At 39.3% G+C, this 24,484-nt stretch overlaps 1 protein-coding gene across 7 annotated transcripts in view; it reads right to left on the minus strand.

Moving 5' to 3' along the window:
- Positions 1–24,484, minus strand: part of smoc1 (SPARC related modular calcium binding 1) — a 48,367-nt gene that overhangs the window by 3,726 nt on the left and 20,157 nt on the right. For 3 of the 7 annotated variants that reach the window (XM_052580291.1, XM_052580288.1, XM_052580286.1), the window contains 8 exons: positions 24,339–24,386; positions 20,865–20,954; positions 20,662–20,742; positions 14,453–14,645; positions 13,229–13,311; positions 10,648–10,753; positions 10,035–10,279; positions 9,275–9,305 (listed from right to left, as the gene is read on the minus strand). In XM_052580291.1, coding sequence (XP_052436251.1) covers positions 9,275–9,305; positions 10,035–10,279; positions 10,648–10,753; positions 13,229–13,311; positions 14,453–14,645; positions 20,662–20,742; positions 20,865–20,954; positions 24,339–24,386 — 877 coding nt within the window. Of the gene's footprint in view, positions 1–9,254; positions 9,306–10,034; positions 10,280–10,647; positions 10,754–13,228; positions 13,312–14,452; positions 14,646–20,661; positions 20,743–20,864; positions 20,955–24,338; positions 24,387–24,484 lie in introns of all 7 variants that reach the window. The other 4 variants (XM_052580292.1, XM_052580290.1, XM_052580289.1 and 1 more) reach the window with 2 other exon arrangements.

Raw genomic sequence — 24,484 nt, forward strand, 5'->3', positions numbered from 1 at the left:
ACACCACAGATCTCGCTCTCCATGCCACTAAGCAGACCACCACTGCCATTGGCAGATCTATGGTGGCCATGGTGGTTACAGAGAGGCATATGTGGGTAAACCTGGAGGAAATCGGGATGAAAGAGAATGGCTTTCTCCTTTTTCTCCAGTTTTCCTACACTTCCGTCAAGGCGTCTTTTTGATCAAGAAGTTTAAGGAGGCCAAGACTCAGCTGCCTTTAAATCTTTCATTCCACAAAGGGCCTGGTCTGAGCCTGAAGAACAAAATGGATCCTGGCCCGTCTCGATCTAAGAGTCAAAGATAGGCACAGATGCTAGAGTGTTGTGACTCGCGCCCTTCCCTGCCTTCAGCTAACAAGCCAGATTTGAGGGAGGTGAGCAGAGTAAAACTTGAGTCATCTTATCACCTCACTCCAAGAGTATTAACATCTGCTCTCATCTTCCTCCCCTTAGTTCCCATAAAGCCACCCCCACCTGACCAAGGTTAGGTAGGAGCCTCCTGCGCTCGCATTACAGTCTCTCATGCTTGACCTATGATGTTTTTGGTTAGTTTATATCTCCCACACAACCAACTACTGATGGTGAGGACCAACTTGTTCTGAGGGGTCTCTTGAGATTTGAGTCATCCTCTCAACCGTCATGCACGATCTCTGAGCTAGAGCTCCACTCGCTGAGGTGTTGAGTGGCTTAACACTCCTTAACGACAACTCTTCAGTTCTCAGTTTATAAGCCTCTCTTTGCCTCACTGTAAGGCTGCTCTCCTTGGATGATTGAGCTTAGCAGTGCTCCCCTCACCTTAGAGGATCACCTATGTGCACACTGGTCCCAAATCAAGCGTCTGAGTTCCTCTCCTATTTTGACCACTGGGCCTTGGCTCCATTTAGCTCTGGTCCGCAGTCATGCCAGGTTGTTGAGCAACCTTGTGCTTCCCTTGCAGGCTGCTTCTTTGGTTGAGCTAACTGTGCTCCCCTCACAAAAGAGGGCCACCTATGAGCACACAACTCACAGATTGAGCATCTAATTTTTCCTCCTATTTTGGAATTGGGGCCTCCATGCCTTTGAGCTCCAGATAGCAGTCATGCAAGCTTGCTGTGCCATCTTCTGCCTTCCTGGTGGGTTACTTTTGAGTGAGCTAGCTGTGCTCAGCTCACCATGGAGTGATCTCTTGTGATCACACCGTTGCCTTTTGAGCATCTGAACCCCTCTCATTTGAGAGTCGAGTCCTTCGCTCTGTGAGATCACCTGGTTAGAACATCAGGACTCTGCCTTCCTCTTAGGCTGCTCTCTTGGTCAGCTCAGCAGTGCTTCCCTCACCCTATAGGGTTATCTATGAGCACACTGCTTCCCAGTCGGGTATTGGTGTCCCCCTCTAAGTCTGAGACCTGGGTGCTTCGCCCCTTCTAGTTATGCATGAGCAGAAGCTCTGGAGTCTGTTCTGTGACTGCTATGGTTGCGTTGTACACTCCCCTCACATGGAGGATTTTCTGAGATATGCCTTTTCAATCCATATGCACTCTGAGCATGTGGTCCCCTGCTGGATTAACTCTCACTCCCTGAGCATGCCATAGTCATGTAGTGTTCCAAGGCTTTTCTAAATAACAGCTTTCCAGAATAATTTCCAGCGATATCGTTGACTTGTTTGCACAGATACTATTTAAACTGAAACTGAGCTGGATGATGACATCACTGAATCCAATGATGAACTGCCCTTTTGCATTATTGATACACTATTTTCCTAATAAATGCTGTTCAGTTTCTTTGACACAATCTGTATCGTTAAAAGTGTTATATTAAAAAGGTGACTTGACCTGACTCCTTAGAAACAGTGATTCTAAATCCATGCTATGGAAAGTGCACTTGCTGAAATTCTGTACACTTTCTAAATCCACATTGTGGTAATGTGCACACTAAACATTCTGCACACTATCTAAAATCCTGTATGGTAAGAGTTGCGTGCTGAGTTGATTAAGGTCCCGGTCTTTGAGCAGGGTGTTGCTACCAAAAATTTGTAGAGCAAGTTCTTTGAGCAAGCTCATTCAGAACTAGCACCTTAGGTGACGGGCCAGGGTCTGGTTTGGTTTTTAGACACCTGGCCGTATCCCCTCAAAGGAATTTCTTTTTCTGATTCCAAGCCTTTAAGCTCTGCCCTAAGCTCAGGCTTCGCAGCCCTGCCCTTCACAGGTAAGTTGTTAAGGGTATGCAGCTCCGACCTTTGGCCTGCGGGGATAATATCACTGACAGCCATCAAGGCATCCTAGGGGCAACTCCCATGGAAGAGTTGGTACTTAGTGCTCGCCATGGTTTCTGGCATGCACTCCCCTCGGCATGGCGGCATGGGTATACTGTTCACCAACGCGACCTCTAGAGTTCCCTTGGTAGTGAATTTATTAGGTTACATATGTAACACGTGTTAATTATACACTGTGTCCTCAAGCTTCCTTGCCATGCTTCGGATGCAAGCTTCAGATGAAGAACCAGATGACGTGCTCTACTGTCACCCTTTTATACTGTGATCACACTGGGTAATGACAACATAGGCTGTTGCTGGCCAATATTATTGTTGTGTGTTTATATGTATGCTTTAGACACCTGAAGTCACGCTGAAGGCATTCCCCAAAGCGGCCTCTAGTGACAGCTGTCAAGGCGTCCTAGGGACAGGTCTCATCGCTATTGTAGACTCAGTGTCTCTTTCCCTTTTCAGGGAACTATGGTTACATACATAACCTGAGACACTTTTGCAGTAGTGTACTGTTATTTGTTTTTTAACTATGAATAATGGTCTAGGTGAGTGTTGCCTCTTTATAAACTGCCTTAAATAAAATTGCACATAAAATTCAAGACGTTAACGTGTGAGGAGTATCTGCACACAGTGTGAATGATGAACAGTTCATATAAAACATATTGTACACATACCTGAGCACCTATAACAATTACCAACCTTTTAATTTTTAGTTGAAAAAATATGTTTGTTTTTTTTCTGTCTGGAAATTTCTTCACATCCTGATAGGAATCAATAATTAAAGAGATCAAAATGCAAAATATATCTATTGTGAAAGCCTCAGGACTTTTTGCCCAATCAATGCATTTGATCCTATAGGATGTCATACTTGTCTGTTATGTATTTGCTTACAGGGCCTAAAACTAACTTTTTGCCAGACCTGCCGATGGCCGGTGACGTGGTAAAATTAATTGGCCAATTTTATTTATTAAAAAAAAAACTTAAATAAATGAAATGACTAAACAAATGTAAAGTGTTTTTAATTTGCCTTAACATTATTTTCTAGAAAAAAAATATATAAATGTATTATTTATATGTTTTCTTTCCCCTAAAGAACCTTGAGATTCTTGTTCGACAAATGGCGCAGGCTATCGTGTAATACCTGTTTCACACATACTCAGTTTGCATATTGCATTCCATGTTAACAGATTAGATGAGGGCCGCATCATCAAACTGAAAATTTAAAGGGGGCCAAAGGGGTGGGGGCTGTCCCGATCTCTTTCTGGGGGACCTGTAAAATTTAAAATGAAATTGAAATTGGAAACATTAGTGCTGTCTGTAAATCGATTAAGAAAAAATAATAATTATAACAAATTTTTCTGTAATTTATCATGAATAATCTCATATTTATAGTCACAATTTCACAATAAGCCTCCAAATTAATGTAAAAACAACATAAACATAGTATATTTTAAATATGTTTAAATGGCATCTTTTTACTAAGTAGCATATTATTAATTGAAGTATTGATACTAATACTACTGCTTTCTCTCTCTCTCTCTCTCTCTCTCTCTCTCTCTCTCTCTCTATATATATATATATATATATATATATATATATATATATATATATATATGTAATCAGAAATTATAGCTATTCAACTTTACAGTATTATTGAAAGCCATTATTTTTAACATTTTAATAGGCTCTGAAATATTAAGTGATTTTAATATAAGTTGTATATGCATAAACTCTACAGATTAATCTTTATTCAAGCTAATAAAGTTAATCAGTGAATAGAGCAGTCGAGTGATTTCTCTTTTTCATTGGTTCTTTAGTTTACATCCATGGCAGACTTCAGCAGGTGTTACTTTAAAACCTGATGAACATGATGTGGAGCTGACACATATTTTCTCCAAAATCTTTACAGTCATTTAAGACTTTATAACTCATTTAAGACTACAGTTACGAGGTTACTTACCCGTATTTTGACATAAGTGTGTTTTCGTCCATTGGAGCGCTATTATATTGGTGAACTGTCTAAAGCAGCTCAGTATCTGTGTACAGCCAAACAAGCAACCTTCTAAACTACAGCCTACTTCACTGCACTTTTACTGCAGCGTAACCCCAGGTATGTGTCGCCACATTCTCGGGTTGTGAAGAATAAAGAAGGAAAAAGTTAATCTTCCAAAATGAAGCAGCAATATCTTCTCAGGTAAAAGTTATTAGCTGGCCATCACACTGCTCTGACATTACCAGTTCATTTGCATCCTATTATTTGGTTCTCTCTTGTCGCTTATGACAGAACAGTTAAACAAGTCACATGATCTTGTCTTCAGATAAGATTATTTTATTCGCTTATGTCAGAAACAGCAAAACTCTTTAATAATGGACTGTTAGTTTCAACTGTTAGTTCCCGCCAACTGGCGACTGACATATACTGTTACATATACTCACCAAAGCTGATTTTTTAACTGTTAATTTTAGGCCCTGTTTGTGTACCTCTGCAGAATCAATAGGGAGAGTTTGGGGCGTGGCTAATGTAGCTGGCTGAGCCTGAGCGTTTTTAACTGAAAAAAGAAAGAAAAATTTGAAGACTTGCCAAAATACACAGAGAGTGACAATGGGGTGATGAATGAATTGTGCCATGGCTTTACAGGAGACAAAGGTATCACACACAATCTTAAATGGTCTTTCTCTGGAAAGTCCGTTTCATTCTAGTGAATAGTTTGCACGTGTAAATCAACAAATGAAAATGATTTATAATTTCGAGACCCTGCAGAATATAATTGGCAGCAAAACTATTAACACAAAAGGTATCAAAGTGTTGGGTAAATGTGGCTGTTTACCTCTATATCTTTTCTATGTTACCTCTATGTCTACCTTATTGCCTTTCAAACATAGCCAGTATTTGTGTGGCCACAACTTTTAAAGCTTATGTTGATGTGGGGGCAGTTTTTGGGGCAAATCTGAGAGTTTTTCTTGTTTGTCTGTTAGTGTGTAGAATTCTTTTAGCTCTCAGTGTCTGTGTACTCATTCTTCTCAAAAGCCCAATTCCCTTCGGTAATTAACAGGCACCAGAAAAAGGGTCCACTTTGGCCTCTACTCTTTCAGAGCGGTAAAGTGATGAAATGCCTGCGCCATTAAGGACACAAAGCCTCTCCCCTGCTCACCCCCGTCCCCCTCATCTGATAAAGGCCAGGGAAACCAGATCCAGTGTGTCTGAGAGCTGCCTTACCTGACTGCTGATCTCTGATTAGGCCGAACATTAGAGACCTGGAAGGGTAGACTAGTGCACGGTGGCAGAAGAGGTGTGCAACAAGGTATTACTGATCCTGATTCAAATGATGATTTCTACAACATTAAGAAGGATACTACGCATATTCTACGAAAATCAGGCTCTCAGATTTGCAACTTGCAATTCTGGATCACAACCCATTAGTTGAGAAAAAAATACTGAGCAATTCAAAACAGAGGAAATTGAAAGCAAATGCTATATAATCTGAACGTACAATAAACCTAAGTTAGACTTGTGCTTGTATACAAAAGGCTACAGAAAAGAAGGACACTTAAAAAAAAAAAAAAAAAGAAAGCGAGGGCGATTCACTCCCAGTCAGTGCCAAACTTCCCAGGCAAGCAGTCTGCTTCCTTTTTTTACATACTCCATAGAAAACATCACCATGATGTCATCCATAATTATCGTAAATGACTAAGATGCAACAAATCAGTGTGTCTGCAACATTCTCCCGGCCAGATGCTTAAAGCTTCTTGTTCACAAGGCTAATGGCATGCACAAACAAAGCCTCTTTCTTGTGCCAGAAATAAGAGTCGAGAGCGAGTCAAGCCTCACGTCTGCTGTCAAAATTAAAGCAAACAAACTGACATATTTTCCAGCGCACTAAAACCTCATTTACTTTTTGTCCATCTTACAGAAACGGAGCATTTTTACCACCGAATGCTTGGAAATAATTCAGCGGCATGCATGTTATATTAAATATGCTTCTAAAACACTGCATTAATGAGAGGAAGTACCAAAATAAGTGTTACAATGAACTGGTAGAGTCTGCAGAAATGTGCAGAGCAGGTGGGCTCATATAGTGATATTAGTCCTTAAACAATTAGCCTGGAAGGATGGCCCACCCCTGCTTTAAGAGCGCTCTTAATTGCCAACAAAGACATAAAAGCTAAGCTGCGCATTAGAAGCTAATAATTAGTGGATTTAGTTCTGAGTTTCTTGCATATAACGAAAAGAATGCCTGTACAATAGATTTCACACTTACTTTTTGGGGGGGGGGGGGGGGGGGGGGGATCTCACTACAGTAACTCCAAGCAACTACACTTTAACTGTCTTCATTTCCCAGCTAGAAAAGGATCAAGTGAGTCAATGCAACCTGATAGTGTCTTTTTCTGTCACAAGTTTAAGGCGTAAGTTGCTTCAACTAGCAATTATAGTGTCTGTGTTTGAGAGGTCTAGTGCTGACCATTCAAACGAACCAATGGTTTTTAAAGAAGCTGAAAAGAATGAACTTGAAGAACTTGAATATTGAAGACCATGATTTTGTGTCTTTATCAAACAGAGTGTAAACTACTCCATTGCAATATATTGCAATGTAAGAAGAAAAAGAAAAACTAACTTAAATTTTATCAGTCTGCTTTACTTGTTTTAGCTGGTATGGTTTGGTTTGTCAAACAGTCCTAGCCAGATGAAGGAAATGTCTATTGGCTCTCATTGTGTCGTAGATATTTTGGCAGCGCATTGTCCCAAATCACGACTACATCAGACTAATCAATTTTACTTCCAGTACACTGAAGCGACAAGACATAAAACTGTCTTTTTGGAGAAGCTAGGCCCAATTCATCAACCCTCGAGTGTTTACATGGGAGGGGGTGTTGAAAAGCAAACTTTTTGGCTGTGGGTAGGAGAAGCCCCCTCAGCTCTCCAAATGAAACAGCTGTTTATCTTGGCAGTGCTAGTCACGGCCCACTGGGCCTGAATTTCTACCCACTCCCAGCCACTGTTTTTAGGTTGAAGTGGGCAGTGCCAGGGTAAACACATGAGCTCAGCCCTCGCTGGGACCTTAGTGGGTTTCTGCTTGGCTACCATAACCCACAAGGCAGGGTAAACAGCAGCTACTTGACTAATAACAAGGGAATCCCACTGGTCGGAGAGCGAGCTGGCGAGAAATGCTGCAAGTGGGCTAGCGAGCCTGTCATCAAACGCTAAACACCTAACTACGGGCAAAACATTATGGCTGACAAAAACAGATGGTGAGCGTGAAGGAGCGAGAGAGTGACTTGTCATCGTGCTGTGAGACAGAACGTCTATGCTCTCTGCTCTGTGTCTCTGTCTCCGACACGGTAAAAAAAAAAAACCCCGAGTGAGACAGTCTCGGTCTCAGAGCAATTACAGTTGCCATCATTTCAAATAAACAGTCGTGCTTCCAAATAAGTGTGTTTTTTTTTTCTTTCTTTGGCTCTAAAGAAAATATCACTGAAGACTACCACTAATCAAATGTGAAGTAAATGGTGCCACAAAGTCTTATTCAAACCAGTTATAAAGTTGCGCATGACTCCTGAGCATCTACACACAGGAGCCCAATGAATTAAACCTCACGCTGTAATTTAGCAAAGAGAAACAGGTGGGTCGGGACACACAGAATTATAGCATTTAGATAAATATTTTCTCCCCTTAAGTTCCACTTTAGAGAACCACAAACTAGAGGAGGCCGATATGGAGAAGCACATCAGGATTAATATTAAAACCTCACTTTCCTTCTCATAACCCGGTAATATACAGCGGAGTCATGACAGCTCTCTCTCTATATATATTTTTTCGATATAAAACGGAAAAGAGAAAAAAAGCTTGGGGTCGTGACTCCTGGTGGTTACTTTGGAAACTGTATTCTCCTACTAGATTTATGAGGTTGGAAACATTTTACAGTCCTACTAATGCACTTGTCATTGCTTATCTATGAAGTAGAACAAATGATGTGTTCGAGGAGAAGCGAGTAACTCCAAACCTGCAACTTTTGTCCAACAAAAGCCATTAGACGGGATGTCTTCTTGTAATAAGTAACATAAGAAGTTAGTTTATTGGACTGTGATGGAGTGGCAGAACTTCTGGTGCAGCTAATGATGGGATGGAGCGTTATTTTAACTCGATCAGCGGAGGATCAGGTGGATTGTGGGCCGCCGCACCATCCGGAACAGTTATCTGAGGGAAGATGTTGCTTCCAACTCAGGGTCAAGTTTTGGCTGTTTAACATGGCCCACTAAGCTAATCTAACCTCTCCATTCTGGGGGCAAAAATCACATTTATTTAGACCTTTCATAGTATATTTATATAGAATCAGCTTAGGATAGTCAGTAGTGAAAAGCTTTTCAGTAAATCAAAATCATGAAAATGTTTGTTAGTCTCACTAATAATGAAGCTGAGATGGAAAAATTTGCATCATGATTATTATTAACCTTTTAAATAAAACACTGCTGATGAAAATAATATTGCATTCGATTACAAATGCTTGTTTTTTTACCAAATAATACACATAATCTGTTGAACTTGCCAACTGAATAGAAGAAAAAAAAATCTACAATTAAGTGCATATGAGCAAAGATCCATATTTTCCTAACTCAGATGACCGCTGTTCAGGCTCTAGGAGTTGAACGTAAATTTTCCACTACATTACTCTCCATGATGTCACTTTCTTTGTATCTACTGTTTTTGTCCTTGATTATTCTCCGAGAATAGTTCCCTTCTGACTCAATTGCATACAGCACTCTGACTGCAGTGTAAAACTATGATTAAAGTAATCATCTATTGAATTTAGCTCACAAAGGATACATGCACACACAAAAGCAGACACAATGTGGGTGGCCATAAGGATGCACCAGTCATGCCATAACCATAATAAAACAGCAAGGCGTATATTGTTCACTACAATGCTTGCACTCTATTCATTTTGTTAATATATTATAATTTCTGCTCTCTGCAACTGCTGAGGCAAATGTTAGTGCGAAAGCAATTAGTCAGGCCTTACTGAACAAATTTGTCCCTTGCCTTGTCCCCTGACTGCTGCTTGTAGTGCTACCTGTGAATAAGAAGAAGATACAAGAAAGACATATGTTAATTATAAGTAAAGGATCTTTTTCCGACATTTTTCCAGTCGACAGTAACTACTGACTCATGAAAAATATCACTGTCAGTATTTGACTCATTTTGTGCAGTCATGGTTGTTTGGGGTTTGAGAAAGTACACTAAGCCTGTTTCCACCGGGAAAAAAAGGGCAAAAGATTAGATAATTTGAACTTTTTTGTATAAAGAACACTGCGAGGTATAAAATTGCAGCTGTGACAATTAAAGTCACATTGTGAGTTAAAAAGTCATATTGTTTGACATAAAGTCACAGTTATGAGAAATTAAGTTGCAATTTGCAGGATATAGTGTTACATTGTAATAAATAGTCGCCTTGTGAGATACAGAAGTAGTAAATATGACAAATAAAGTCATCATTTGAAAGAATAAATTCCAACGCTATCTCAGGACCAATTCGTACGTATTTTACGAGGTTATTTATTCGTATGAATTTTTACGACCTCACTCGTACGATTTTATACGATTTGTCTAAACCCCTGTGATGGTTAGGTTTAGGGGCGGGGTTAGGTATAGGTCATTCATACAAATTCATACGAATTGTGCAACTCGTAAAATACGTACGATTTGGCAAAAATCTTATGAATATGTACGAGTGTGGTCGTACGAATTCATACGAATAAGCATAAATAAATAAATAATAATAATAATAATAAAAACTGCACACCCTCTTTATTGACTCCTAGGCATCCTTTGAGTTCTTGAAGGGAGATGGTCTTGTCCTTGTTAAGGTCGCAGTAGTCGGTGAACTTGCGGGCGCATCGTTTAGGTTTGGCTTTCTTCTTCACATAACGCTTGAAGGGCTTCATCTCCTTCTTGTTGATATCATGACTGCCATTATTATCCAGCTGGGCAAAGTACCAATGAACCACCCGTTCCTCCAGTGTGTGGCTTGGGTCAGGCTCAGCAAACCTGGAGCAAAAACAATCCCATTTGGAGGGGTATACTGTATAGTACTTTCAACACCGACAAAACATATTGTCCATTTAAGATTTTTTTTTTTTATGTCGTTTGATTAATTGGAAAGAGAGAAGACGGACAGCAAATATCTAGGAGAAAAGATACAGTTAGTACTAAGAATGTAAAAGGATGACAGCATTTTAATGCAATTTTAAAATAATAATACTAATACAAAATAATAAAATGTAAAATATTCCAACGATTTCTAAGCACTAAAAAAGCTATGTAAAAAAAAAATCAAAAATGTGTGAAATGTATAAACAATTGTTGCTGTTAGTTGACAAATTTGTATATAAAATATTACTTTATCAAATTCTTACCTCCCACCACCAGAGGGGGTTGGTGAGTTGATAGCCTGCACCATGTCAGTAGTAAGGGCATCTAACAGGCTTGTTATGAATTCCACTTTCTTTCCTTCTGGACATCCTGTAACATTTAAAGAAAGTCTGGTATAACCACAAGCATTCCTATTTAGGCTTGCAACAGGACACAGAAGATAGATTTCAACATTACAATATTCTCAGACCAACTTGTTTTCAATTATGCTCACAGTGAAGTATTAAGCTGTCCCAATGAAAAATACTGCATAATGCAATACATTGGTATTTTTTAATATAAGTTACATTTGATCTTGGTCTTAACATGTTAGCTGTTCAAAGACCCATGCATAATCAACATAAAATACAGAGCAAAAGATGTTAGCATTTCCAAAAGCTTGAGCACACGTGTGAAATGTAAAGTAGCAAATAAGTTAGAGCGACAAGGTGACGAGGGCACTTTCAGAGACCACCGCAGCCCTGTTAACTTTTATGACACATTGCTGAGCACCTTGGGTAGCACATTTTTAACTGTCCCAGATGCTTGGTTGCAATGGTTTGCTTGACTTGGGTCAATGTTTTGGCCTTAATTGTGTCTCTTAAAGAGCAACTTAAAACAGGAGTATGCAATAAAATAATCTCAGTTTACATTTTCACTTTGGTTCATTTTCGATTTCTCAAGCTGTACCCTCTACCTCAGTTCCACTAACTTTCTTGGTTTTTCTGGCTCAAGGCAGTATGGGAGGTGGGGCCCTGTGGCTAACCAGGTGACTCCAATTAGAATCTGTATGGTTTGGACAAGTGTGATGACGTGCCGGCTCAGTGCTTCTCAGCCCAAGTGTTAAATCAGAACATATGGAATCAGACTCATCTTGACAAACTTCCCATACTGTATCCAGCACATGTAGCCCTGAGTTTGTTTGTTTGCACTAGTATGATGCTACAGGTAGGTCTTGTAATGGAATTTGGCCTGTGGAAATGTGTGCTTTTTCTGTGTTGAAAGGATGAAACCAAGATTCTTTGTTTTGGTTCCAGGTAGCACTCAAGTAGAGTACATAAAAATAATTTCACTGAAGTCCCGAGGCACTGACAGCGCCTCTCGGCCCCCTGCTGCTGTCCTCCCCAGTGGTCCACACCGTCATAAACTACACCACACATCTGTTGCCCAGTCAGGAGCCATGTTTTACTCTGTAAATTTACCAGATGGGGAATTAAAAAGGAGTTACAATGAAATTCTAAATGAAAGGGAAAGAAGCGAGGAACCAAGGAACAAACTGGAATGAGCAAAAGCCTAATATTTCAAGGGAAAACAACCTTTAAATGCTAACATGTGGTGCTGCATGTTCTTGTACTTGTCCTGTAATCCTGTAACCATTTGTCAAACATCATTAGCAAGAATACAAGGTACTTTTTGTAAGCAAAATAATCAAGAAAATGAAAATATACAATAAACACCTATTTAAGGGCAAGGAAACATATTAGCAACATCAATCATTATTGCACATACAACAAAATAATCAATAGGCTTTAGCTAGATAGCAGAAATTAACCACAATTTGCTAATTGCTAGTCAGATAACAGTCAATAGCATTTAAATGAATACAAATCTGTATTTTTGGTATACTGTCCTGGAAAAGGAATATGAAATTATGAACAAGTTAGCCAACCAACAGATGAAGCAAACAAAAGAACTAAAGAGTGGGCCAATAGTTAATAATGCTAATAAATGACTGGCACACTGTATTAACTAGCAATCGGGAAAGGAATCAAAATATTTTAGAAACAATATAGCCCCTTTCACACTGCACATCAGACCCGGCATATTGCCGGAACATTGCCAGGTCGCCTTGTGTGAAAGCAAACATGTCCCGGGATTGATTCCGGCATTGAACCCGGGTCGGGGACCTAGTAACATTGCCGGGTTCAACCCGGGATGAGTGCTGTGTGAACAAAAGCCAGATCTAATGCATGTTATCGCGCAACTCTTTTACCGGCTCTTTTGAAGGAAGATCAACGTTCGCGACGGAAAAATATGTGCTAACTGTAATGAAGCAGAGATCAGTTAGTTCCTCACTTTCCGCGCTGACACTGAGATCGTTTGCTTGCTTCAGTGAAAGTATAACGTGCCTAACGTTTTCGACTCGTACGTTACACGTCACGCCCTGATGTCACGTGTCGTTACGGGATCTTTATGGGTTGTGTGTGAAAGCACGCACATATCCCGAGTAATCAATGGCAGTGTGAAAGTGCAAAATCTAGCGACCCGGCAACAATTGCCGGAACACTTTACCCGTGTATTTGCCATATTGAAGTGTGAAAGGGGCTTATGTATATAAACAGAGTGACAAACCAGAGAGTCGCACCTAGCGCTGTGTTGTGCCAGGTGCATAATAGGGACTTAGATTTTTTCCAAGTGCTTTCCTTTTAAAATGAGTACATCATATGGTTATTGAAGTACACTTCTTGTTGGAATTTGTTGATCAAAGTGGTCTTGTGATGACTTGCACTGTTTATACTTCCAATTGTTGTAGAATAGAGTGCAGGCATGCAAATTGGGACACAACTCATCAAGTGTTCGGCTCACCTGTCAGATCTCTGTCTCTAAAAAGATCTTCCATTTCTGAGTCTCGAGAACGAGCTGCACTGTCACATTCTGGTTTCATATACCTGATGGAGAACACAAACATGAGGCACTCCGTTACAATGCTTATAAATGCTTATAAAATTCTCCACTTTTTTTTTCAATATTTACTAAGCCATATCTGGATGCAAGAATATCACACAGAATTTGGACTCTTATGGATTCTTCTGACTTGATGCAGTAGGCAACCAACAAGGCACAGCCTCCTAGAAAATACTTAGAAATGTGCCTACAACCACTAAGAAAACCATAGTGACCCCATTGTATCAACTTTTTGGACACTGAAACCAAATCTTCATTAAAAAGGACCATGCACATTTTCTTTTGTTATTTATTAGTAGAGAGTGCAGAGCTTGGCATTCACTGTAACAAGTCCTCAAAATAAATAAATAAATAAATATAAAGAGAACACAGCCATACAAGTCCAGTCTTGGTTAACACAGCTATTCAAACAAATGTAGAAATTACAACCACCAAGTAATCAATTTCATTGTTTTGATTAGATTTGGTTCACAGGTTTTTATTACACAAAATTGCACTCAAAATTGAGTGAGACAGACATAAGAATGCATCACACTGCAGCCTCACACAAGAACATAACATAAAAAAATAAAAAAAAAAAAAAAAAATAGCATTTAACGGAAATTACCAGAACATCTAGCCAAAAGATCAAGCTGTCTCAGCATGATACAGAGGCAGCATGGGCTCAGTGCCTGAATGCAAATTGAAAATTTCGTTCAGCTAGAAAAATTTGGCTAAACCTTCTCAATATTTCCAAAGCAAAAAGAGAGCAATTTACACGTTCAGAGCACATCTTCTAAAGTGGAAAATAAATCAGGGCTCGTAATGGGTAGAAACACACCAGGACGTGTCACACTTTAAATTCGAGTCCTTTCTAAACAAAATTCAGCACTGACAGCTTCGCTCATGGAAAAGTAAAACTTTGTGGTTTGGAGGGAAAGCCAATTGTCATAACGTTCCACAACTAAACTAATCAGTTACAATGGATTGCATTACTGATGACTGCAATACTTAAAGCATTTTGAGATGTTTAGAGCATTGCAAGCTCATCCAGAAACATGTCATATAAATAATGAGGTTATAACAGGCACAAATAACAGGCAGAGGCAGCGCTAATGGTACCATTACAAAATGACTCTGTCTTACCTTGCAGAGGTTCCAGGTATGGGTCTCCCAGTGTCCACCAGCACACACCAGCAGTAACCAGTGGACTGATGGCACTGGACTGGCTTGTAGAGGCCCTGCAAGCCACAGTCAGGGATGAAGATGGCTTCCCGCGGGTTCTGCTGAGCCTCATCTTGAGCGGTCTGCCTCTCCTGGTCACAAGAGGGAACTTTCTCTAAAACCATGAGAAACACACTCAATACACAGAAATAACTTGTATCAGACAGTATAGTTCAAATACGGCTTACCAGTCTTTCACTATCCTTTATAACTCTTTCCCCGCCAGCATTTTTTTATAATATTCACAAAACTTTCATGGTTCCCAGAATATTTTGTTAAACATGCTATAAGTTTGAATACGTGCATAAAGAAAGAACAGAGCCTCTGATTTTGAACAAAATAAAATGTATAATTCTAGCTTTATACATGTTTTAAATCAACTCTTGAATACTGGCAACTGTCATATTTTATTTATTTATTTATTTTTAATTAAAACAAGAAGCTGAAAATTTTTTGTCAAAGACTGTGTCCGCTTCGGAATCAGATAGAAGATCAAAACATAGATGATGTAGATCATTTCCATTAACACCCCCAAAGCTTGCACAGTCCTAAACCACTTTGTGTGTTGAAATTTAATGCAGCAATGTTAGGCAGTTTTGACTTTTAATATTTGGTGACGATTGCTTTATTTTACATATGCGTCTGCCTACATACGTGACTACTTGTGTCTGCCTCTTCACATTGTTTTGATTTGGGAATTCAAAACTCTTTCATAGCATGTGCCTCCTACAGTATAATAGTTGAAATTCTGTCAACGTCGGGGTAAAAACGGTTCTAACATCTGTAGTCCATCAATATTAAGCAAGTACAAGGTACCACAATCACTAAGCATAAATAGAGACACCACATGGAAACTTTCCAATTATGAGAGGAATAGCATAAGACACGGCAACTGTCAATGTGATTCCAGTCTTCCTGTTAGAGATATCGATAGATTTATCCTTATAAGTATAGCTTGTTCTTTTCTGGCATCCTTATGTGATTGCCCCTAGTGGCCAGAATAGACAAAACCCTTTTAGCTGCGATAAAACCTACTAAATTTGTGAAAATTAACCAATGCAGAATTGACTTAAACACTATCAAGAGGTATCTTCGCCCCTTTTCTGAAGTTCTCTGAGCCATTAGTATTCGATTTCCCTGTATTTATTAACATAAATGACATTTGAGAGATGTCCTTTTAAATGTTTTAACGCCTTGTCTCATAAATCTCTATTTATGCTGAAATCCATTTAGTACATTGCTCACTTGTAGTGCACTGTGCCAAGTATAACAGCACCACATGTTGAGGCTAATCCAGCTAGTGTGGTGCTGAAGAGCTTTTTAGCACTACTGATTTGTGTCATTTTGGATGTTTAGTCAACATCATGCCGCAAGAACAGTTATCAGAACCACCGTTCCCCTCGGCACGACAGCTTGGGACACTCAAGCTGTTAATTATTAGATTGCACCGATGCATAAGCTATACAAAACTCTCTGAAGTCTCTTTTCTTTCTTCTTCCTTAATTTGATTTCTTATTTTTGGAATGTTAACAAGGGATGGAAATTGAACAAAAATATACCTACCTGCATTCTTCAAAACTCCAAAAATGTACCATTACAAAAGATCTAAAACATTTTAATACATTAATGTTATGCATCATATAACCAGCTCCATACACCATTTATAGCTATTCTTATGTAGTAAACTTGCACGGTAGATCACCTGGTACAACAACAACAACAGCTTTTGTATCCCACATTTGCTTTCAGTACCACTATTGTTTAGATTTAGTGTAAGGTTCAGTGTAGATGATACTTTTTTTTCATATGTGATATAGCATTTACACTTTAGGGACACTAACCGGACCTTTTATTCTCGATCTACCATAATACATACAACAACTGATGCAATAAAAAGTAGCCCGATTCACATTCATCTGTTTCAGATTGAACTGAATGTGCTTTAATTACTTACTGGACATTTCACTTTTAAAGTGTCACAAAATGTGCAAAAAGCATAATATCATTCTGCAGAAATGTTGCCGCAGGCACATATTTCCAATTAGCCTGGACTGGAAACAACAATCTTCACATAAATAGGAAGTGAATAAGAGATATGTCATCAAATGTGTTATTTTTAATGATAGGAAAAAATTGATAGCCTGAATGCACTGTAAGTCACTTTGGATATAAGCGTCTGCTAAATGCATAAATGTAATTTAATTTTAATATAATGTATTAATTAACTATGTACTGAGGTGGGACAAGATCTGGAGTGTAAGAGAATTAAACAGAGGAGAACGGCACTACCCAGTCAGGGTTCGTCTGAACCTCAAAATGAAATCCATGAGCTACAACCCTGTTCAGTGTAACCAAATCCTGCTGTTTTTGCTTTTGTCTTCATTATAAATAGTTCTGGTAAGAGGACTGACAGCGTTGGCGTGATCGGGAACAAGGCTTGGTGTGTTTTAAGTGGAACCTGACTGCAACGACAAGGAACGAGGAAAAGTTAGCCATCAGAGTATTAATATGTCCTCTTTTTCAGAGATGGGCTCACAATCCGCACTCAAGTGTTCACGGCAGAGTCCATGACTCCTGTGCTTCCCGCCAAGGTTCCTTCATATCTAAATTATTTAGCACTGTTTATTGTAGCGAGGGTATACTGGCGCCAAGCAGCTGGGATTCCCAAAAGAAAATAGTTTTTTACTCTCTCTCTCACTCTCTCTCTCTCTCTCGCCCTAATACAATAAAATAAGACAGAAAAGGAAGGACAGTCTCAGATCCCATTTAATCCTATTTGCGTCACGTTTTTGTTATGCATTCTTTTTTTTTTAAAATCTGCACGTAAAACTTAACCCAGTTCCTCCTCTCTTTTCGGAATACAGTCATATTTAAGCATTCTGTCCCTTGTTGTTCCAAGAAGTGAGTCGCATGAGTTCTGTTTAAACTAACAGACATAAGTGAGAGCACAGCCGAGGTGAGACCTCATTGCTCATTGTTCCTCAGAACACTTTGCTGTGGTTCCCTCTCAGTGTTTACAGGCTGGTATTGATTAGTTTATGCGTGGTATGTTGTAGGTAAACTCTGCTGATTTCCTCACTATCACGCTGAAAATCAGAGCCTCATGCATTTCATCGTGCCAAGATCTGGCCAAACAAAATAGCTTGAAACTCAAACTTATCAGCCTCCTATAAACACAGCGTTCTCTCTCTCTCTCTCTCTCTCTCGTTTTCTCTTTAAGATGCATATATCTCACTCTCTCTTTCTTCTGCTGTCCCTCCAATTGTTTTCAGCTGTGGGGTAAGTAATCACTCCATTCTTGGATTTATGCATTCGGAACTCATAGAGTAACAGAAGAGGGTATGATGGGCCAGAAGAGGAAAGGTGGGCACCATGTTTTTTATTTTTTTTTATTTTAACATGCTACACAAAGGGGATAGAAAGGTTTATAATAAGGTGTTTGTGACCCTTTGCGTGAGGTTAGAAATTATTATTATTTTGCTGTCAATGGTGATCTTTTTAAATGATGTGATTAAAAAACAAGTTTTCTTCAGCTCAATCATGTATAGGCACAAAGAGCTATGTGATGTTTGTGTAGGGCTGTGCAAAAAATCGAATGCGATTTTCATGCACATCTCATCAGTAAAGACGCTAGTGTAAATAAAAGTATATCTGCAGCACGTGCGTTCAGATCAGGGTTGCCAGGTTTTCACAACAAATCCTGCCCAGTTGCTTTTCGAAACTAGTCCAAAACTAGCCAAATCGCGTTTCCAGGAGGTTCTCCGATAAAAAATTGCTTTCCGGGGTTAAAATGTAAGTTTTATGGCATGGTTGCCTTGGTAAAATTCGCATTTTAGGGGCTAAATATCACGTTATTGGTATGCCTAACCTGATTTTACCAAGTGAGACATGTTCCTGGGACAACATCGTAGTTGACCCTGGAACAGCATTGTGAATAACCAATCAGATTTGAAGAACCAGTTTATAGATTTTGTGAAGTTTATGCTTAAAATCAGTGTTTGGTGCTTGTACATCAGTGTCATTCATCTATCATTTCCTCTGATTTTAGGGATTACTCATGGTTAAGGTTAGGTTTAGGTGTAGGGATATGGTTAAGAATATATTTTTGGAGTAAAATGTTGTTCCAGGGTCAACAAAATATGTTGACCTAGGAACACATCGGACTTGGCAAAATCAGGACGTGCTTATTGGTATTGTCGCTTCGACCTGCGGACTTGAAAAACAACCACAGACTTGGCAACATTGGTTGGCATTTACTACACAGAGCCGTAATTCACTGACAATCGATTTTAAAATCGGTGGCGATTCTTTGTCGATTTTGAAAGCGATTTTGTGTTAGTTGTCGGTAGACTACGGATCTGTGTCGTAACTGCCGCTCCACCTGAACCAGTGTTGCCAAGGCTGCGATTCGAAGCAACCCCAATACCAATAACGAGATATTTAGCCCCTAAAATGCGAATTTTACCAAGACAACCATGCTAAAAACAAAACGTATATTTTAACCCCGGGAAGCAATTTTTTGTATTTTTTATCTGGGAACCTCCTGGAATCGCAATTCGTTTTGGAATATCTTTGAGAACCAACAGAGCAGGATTTGTTGTGAAAACCTGGCAACCCTGATCTGAACACACGTGCTGTAGATGATACTTCTAAATAAAGGAGCGTATTTACTGATTAGATGTGCATGAAAATCCCATTTGATTTTTTGCACAGCCCTATGTTTGTGGAAAAAAGACCACTTTTTGGTAAAGTCACCCTGGGGTTAAAATCCTTTTTTAAGAGACCTGTGGTGTCTATGTAATTCTACAGATCTGTTTTGCCAAGTGTTATCTGTATTTGAAGGCACAGAGACATATGTATACAGTAGCTAGTTCAAACCCTTAATATCACCACCCCCAAATCTAAAGTGACACTGTGATAACCATGCTTGTTCTGTTTAATGGAGACCACAACCGCAATTACCTTAGAAGCACACCATTTATCTCACCTTAGATGAGCATGTTCACATTTATAACTGCACGAGTTGATGTGTGAAAGATCTAACTGATGCGTACCACCCACAATGCACCGAGAGATGGAAACTTGGCTTTCTCCGAGATTTACTTTAGCAGCAAAAGCAACATCCCAAGTGTTTCAATTTACTCCAGATCCCAAACAAGCTCCCAAGAGCAGCAACGGTGCAGCCCAACTCGGTCGCTTCTGCACCAAAAGCACCCATGTGATGACCGTGGATCTGCTATTCTTGTTGAAGAGTGTTGATGTGCAACAGATGCTAATTGGTCACAGTAGGAGACTCTGAAGCGTTCCAAAGACTTGTCAGAGAAGATATACAACTTGTCTGCTCAAGGTAAGTGTTTCCTTCAACACAGAAAATCTTTTGTCAAAATTTTGTCTTTTTTTTTTTTTCTGGTGCAATAAATAGATTATTTTTCAATGTCTACCAATTACAGGCCACACAGGCAATAAGTACACAAAGGAATACCACTGGAACTGCATATACACACACAACACACACACACACATTTCTCTGCCCTCGGTCATGAAATGTGCTCTCTTCCTGTGCTACAAAAATTCAGATCCCTCTACCTCTCAACCGCACTGCCCAAAAACCTCACAGAGCTTGACGGAGTTGGCTGAGCATGCCCAGAGGGTGCTCGACTCATTTGAAGGAAATTGTAAAGGAGACACAGAAAGCTAAACAAATTACACAGAGGAGAGTTGAGACAAACAGAGAAAGAGGGGCGCCGTAATTCTACTGGTGTTAGGTTTCTCGTCCCTGGACACGCTGAATATTAAATCTAAAACTGGAACAGAACCGTTGCACAATCAAGTGAGCCTGAATGCACAGACTTGGATGCTGCAATGGCGCTGCTTTAAATATTTCTGTAGTGTTATGTAGGTTAGCCGGCAGACTTGTATATGTCAACAAAGCTCTGTTTTCGGTCATTTCTGCTCTGCGAAGGAAATAGACTTAAGGGATTTTCTTTCCAATTGTATGTAAAATAAATCAAATCAGCTGTAGACAGGCATGTCTGTTCTGAGACAACTGAATTTGATATATCAGAATATCAGATTTACACATGGACGATGACCATAGAAAGACAGACAGACAGAAAGATAGAGATTCTGACCTGGCTTCCTACTGATTGAACCGTTCTGTTTGTTCTCTTTGTACACCAGCTGCTTAATCCACAACGTTGGAGCTGTAATCTCTGTTTAAAACACAACATAAAATTGATTTGCACTTGTAATCAGTCATATCCATAAATGCAAGACTCGTGTTTTGTTTTTGTGTTGCCTGTGTTGCTTATTTTTGCATGGGGTCCGAACTTACCGTCACCGTCTGGGACAACATGCGTCTCCATGGTTGGTGTGGGCTTGGAGCCATCATCTGGATTGAGGGTGAGAAAGAAACGGAAAGAGACTACCATTATTGAGGTTAATACAATCTACTCTCCACAACTGTTGAATGATTGGGATTTGCACATGGCCCGGCCAATAGCACAGAAAACAAAGTGGGTGAGGGATAGAAGATACAAAGTGAGGAAATAACAAGTGAGAAAACACAGATAAATTACAGTGTTCATCCAATCAGTAAAAGACACACACACACATCTATCAGAATGCACAAATTAGCTTTCACATACATATTGTTTAGATAAATGCTAATTCAAATGTATAAAAAGGCAATAGTGGATTATTTTACACTCAAAGTTCTCATGATAAATGAGAAATGTCAAATGTCCTACAGTACTTACCCACTTCTGCTCTATTGCATTCTGGCTGATTCCCTTGTGGCTCACAGCATTGTAGGCCCCGGCAGTCGAGGGGCCAAAGCCACAGTGCTAAAGCCACAATAAGGTGGCAGTGAAACCAGTTCATAGAATACATGTAGTTCGCTGTACTCAATTACAGTCAATGTGACAATTATCTTTCCCTGTCCACTGTTTACATTTAAAATAAATGTTTATATGTGCTGATGCAGCAGTAATATGATCTCTCTGTCAAAATATATTTTTAAAGCTATTTTCACATCTAAGTCAGATAATTTGTTCTGTGGTTAAGAGCAACACTGACAGCCACTTAATAATTTCAGTAAGAAAATTGTACACCTTAAATCAAACCAACCAACTTCAGTTATTAGTAATTAAAAATTACAATGAATTCTCTCACCTGTAGTGAATTTAGAATTGCAAATGTTAAATCACTATTGTGCTTTAGGCTTTAGAGCTTGGTTTACCAGACCCTGTCCTGGAGGATAAATATGGAACAAATAATGCTACCTATCAGATTATGCTACCAACACTATATTTGTAATACTATAAGGGTCGTTTTAGGGTTGGGGTAGGTATACAGATTAATAAAGCCTCACACCACATTAATATCATGCTTGAAGCTAAATCTGATAGGAAGCATTTTTTTGCGTGTCAAATGCTACCATCTCTTTTAATGGGGGGTAGTAAAAACTGAAAGGGTAGCACAAATCACCAGAACACCAGTTTTAGACAGAGTTTAGCTCCAACTTACCTCAACACACCTGCCTGGAAGATTCAAGTACACCTAGCAAGACCTTGATTAGCTAGTTCAGGTGTTTTTGATTAGGGTTGGAGCTAAACTTTGCAGGACACTGGCTCTACCAAGTTTGATGACCCCTACTTTAGAGGATGTTTCCATCAGTAGCTATGTTTACGTGCAAAAACAAATTATCCATTTGTAATCGGATTGACGGCTCAATTGGACTGAAAAGCCTTCATGTAATACACCTTAATTGATCCGATTGAGCTCGAACGGAATGAAATTTAAATCGGATTGTGGGTGGAATATTCCTCTTCTAATATGATTGAGAATGAACGTAAACACTTGATCGGATTGAAACACGAAACTAAAAGGACTGCGCATGTGCAATGACGTAGAGATAATGTAATGACGTATGACGCGCGGAACAAGCGGTTCTTAATTTTGAATAAAGTGTTGTATAAATGCATGTCCTGTCATTATATAACTCTTTTCGCGCGGCAACTGTGAAGTGGAGCAAGACAACCTTGTTTTGGATACTCATCCACAGGCGACCCGGAGGGGCAATTTTGTATTTTTTTTTTATTTATTTATGAGCAGCATGGCACAGCAGTTTATATGTAGCCTATATATAAATGGAAAAATATTATTTCTGCTGTTAAAAACAAATAAAGAAATCATGTAGAAGAGTGGTAATTATGTGCAAACAGTGAGAAACTATATTTGTGCAGTGTGCGCATGTAAAAAAAGACATCAATTTCCGATTAGAAGCTTGAGACATACTGTATAAACGCGCACATCAACTCAATCACTTTATTTTTGCGTTCATGTAAACACTACAATCAGATTCATCAATCGGAATGAATTCAGTCCGATTGAACCAAAAATTGTGTGTGTAAATGTAGCCACTGAGAAATGTTTCTAAATATGTTCTTTTGCATTCAGACAAGCTAGACTAACCAACTACATGTGATTTTGTAGCTTTAAAGCATAAAATACAATAACTGATAAGAATCTTTACCTTTAACAACCTCACAACTTATTGTAGGTATTTCTCAAAAGGTTTATAGTTCTGTCATGACAACTCTCTAAGAGTTTAGCATGGTAATATAGATAGCAAAGTTAATGAGTTTGGTCTTGGTGGAATAGATCTGCTACTCGGCTGCTGCTGCGGCCGAACAAATACGGAGACTTGCTGCTGCCAATACATTCACAGACATGCTGCTGTGAGCATGTAAAAAAAAAACTGCACATGTAACATCCATAAAATAACCCCCATTTATAACATACATGAAATCACCCCATTGCAGATCCATACAGGTGGAGCTGGGGAAGGGGGAGGGTTTCTGAAGCACACTGCAACTTCTACAGCAAGGACTATAGCCAAGTATTTGAATGTTAAGCATCAGGCTTACTGGCTGCTGGTACAAAAAGAACCAATCAGCTGCACTGCGTAAATAATGATGTGATTATATCAGATTGAGTTAGACCTAGAGTTTCATGACAGAACTTTGTATTTATTGCTAAAGATCAATTATGCTATCAAAAGTGTGAATGGCATTTATAATCCTAAACCCTACGATGAATATTTGAGACTCACATACAGTGTCACACAACCACCGTCCACCTGCTGGTGACATAAACATCTGTTGCACATGCACTTTGTCTTGATTGCAGCCCAGTGCAGAAAAGGTGAAACAAGATCTGAAAAGAACACAGGCAAACTCCATACAAAAACCCTATCTCACATTCCCAACACAACCTTCTCCCACCCCTGCGATACTAACCTAAAGGTACTCTCAAACCCCTATACACAACCCTCGGGACCTGTAAATGACAATCTGGCTTTCCTGAGTTAGGGCCCATATAAGTAGGTGCCTGCCATTGCTGCTGTTAACATCTATATTAGCTGTTTGAGATTTCACTGCTGTAACAGAGACTGGTGGGGCTTTGGCAAAGCCCAGCCTTTGATGTGTGCTAAGTTCTTACACTGGCTGTTAAATGGAACAACTGGAATAGGTTTTCATACTTTACGGTCCTTAGAGAAACTTAAGTCTGAAGTAAAAGCTTGACAGAAAGTTGAGTCAGAGTCAGGCCAATGAACATGTCAGAGAAATATGAGGCAACAGTTGACATATTTTTGAATGTGTGGACACATTTAATCCTACATAAATAAAACGAGGCAAGAAACGCAACATTTAGTAATAGTGCAGGTTAATGTCCTGATTTGTTAGCTTTCAATATCTCTCATACATAAGCACACACACTCACAATCCTGCGAAATTCAACTCACCTTTTCTGCCAGAGCTAGGAGGTCCTGGTGGCTTATCGGTTACTGACCCTTTGAAGAGAGAGCAGAATGTTTACTCGACTTTAGCAATGCATTTTAGTAACCACTCAACTTTGGGAGAACAGGTTAAAATATGTACAACTTGCACT

This window comes from Carassius gibelio, chromosome B17, assembly GCF_023724105.1.
Source record: "Carassius gibelio isolate Cgi1373 ecotype wild population from Czech Republic chromosome B17, carGib1.2-hapl.c, whole genome shotgun sequence".
Lineage (NCBI taxonomy): Eukaryota > Metazoa > Chordata > Actinopteri > Cypriniformes > Cyprinidae > Carassius > Carassius gibelio.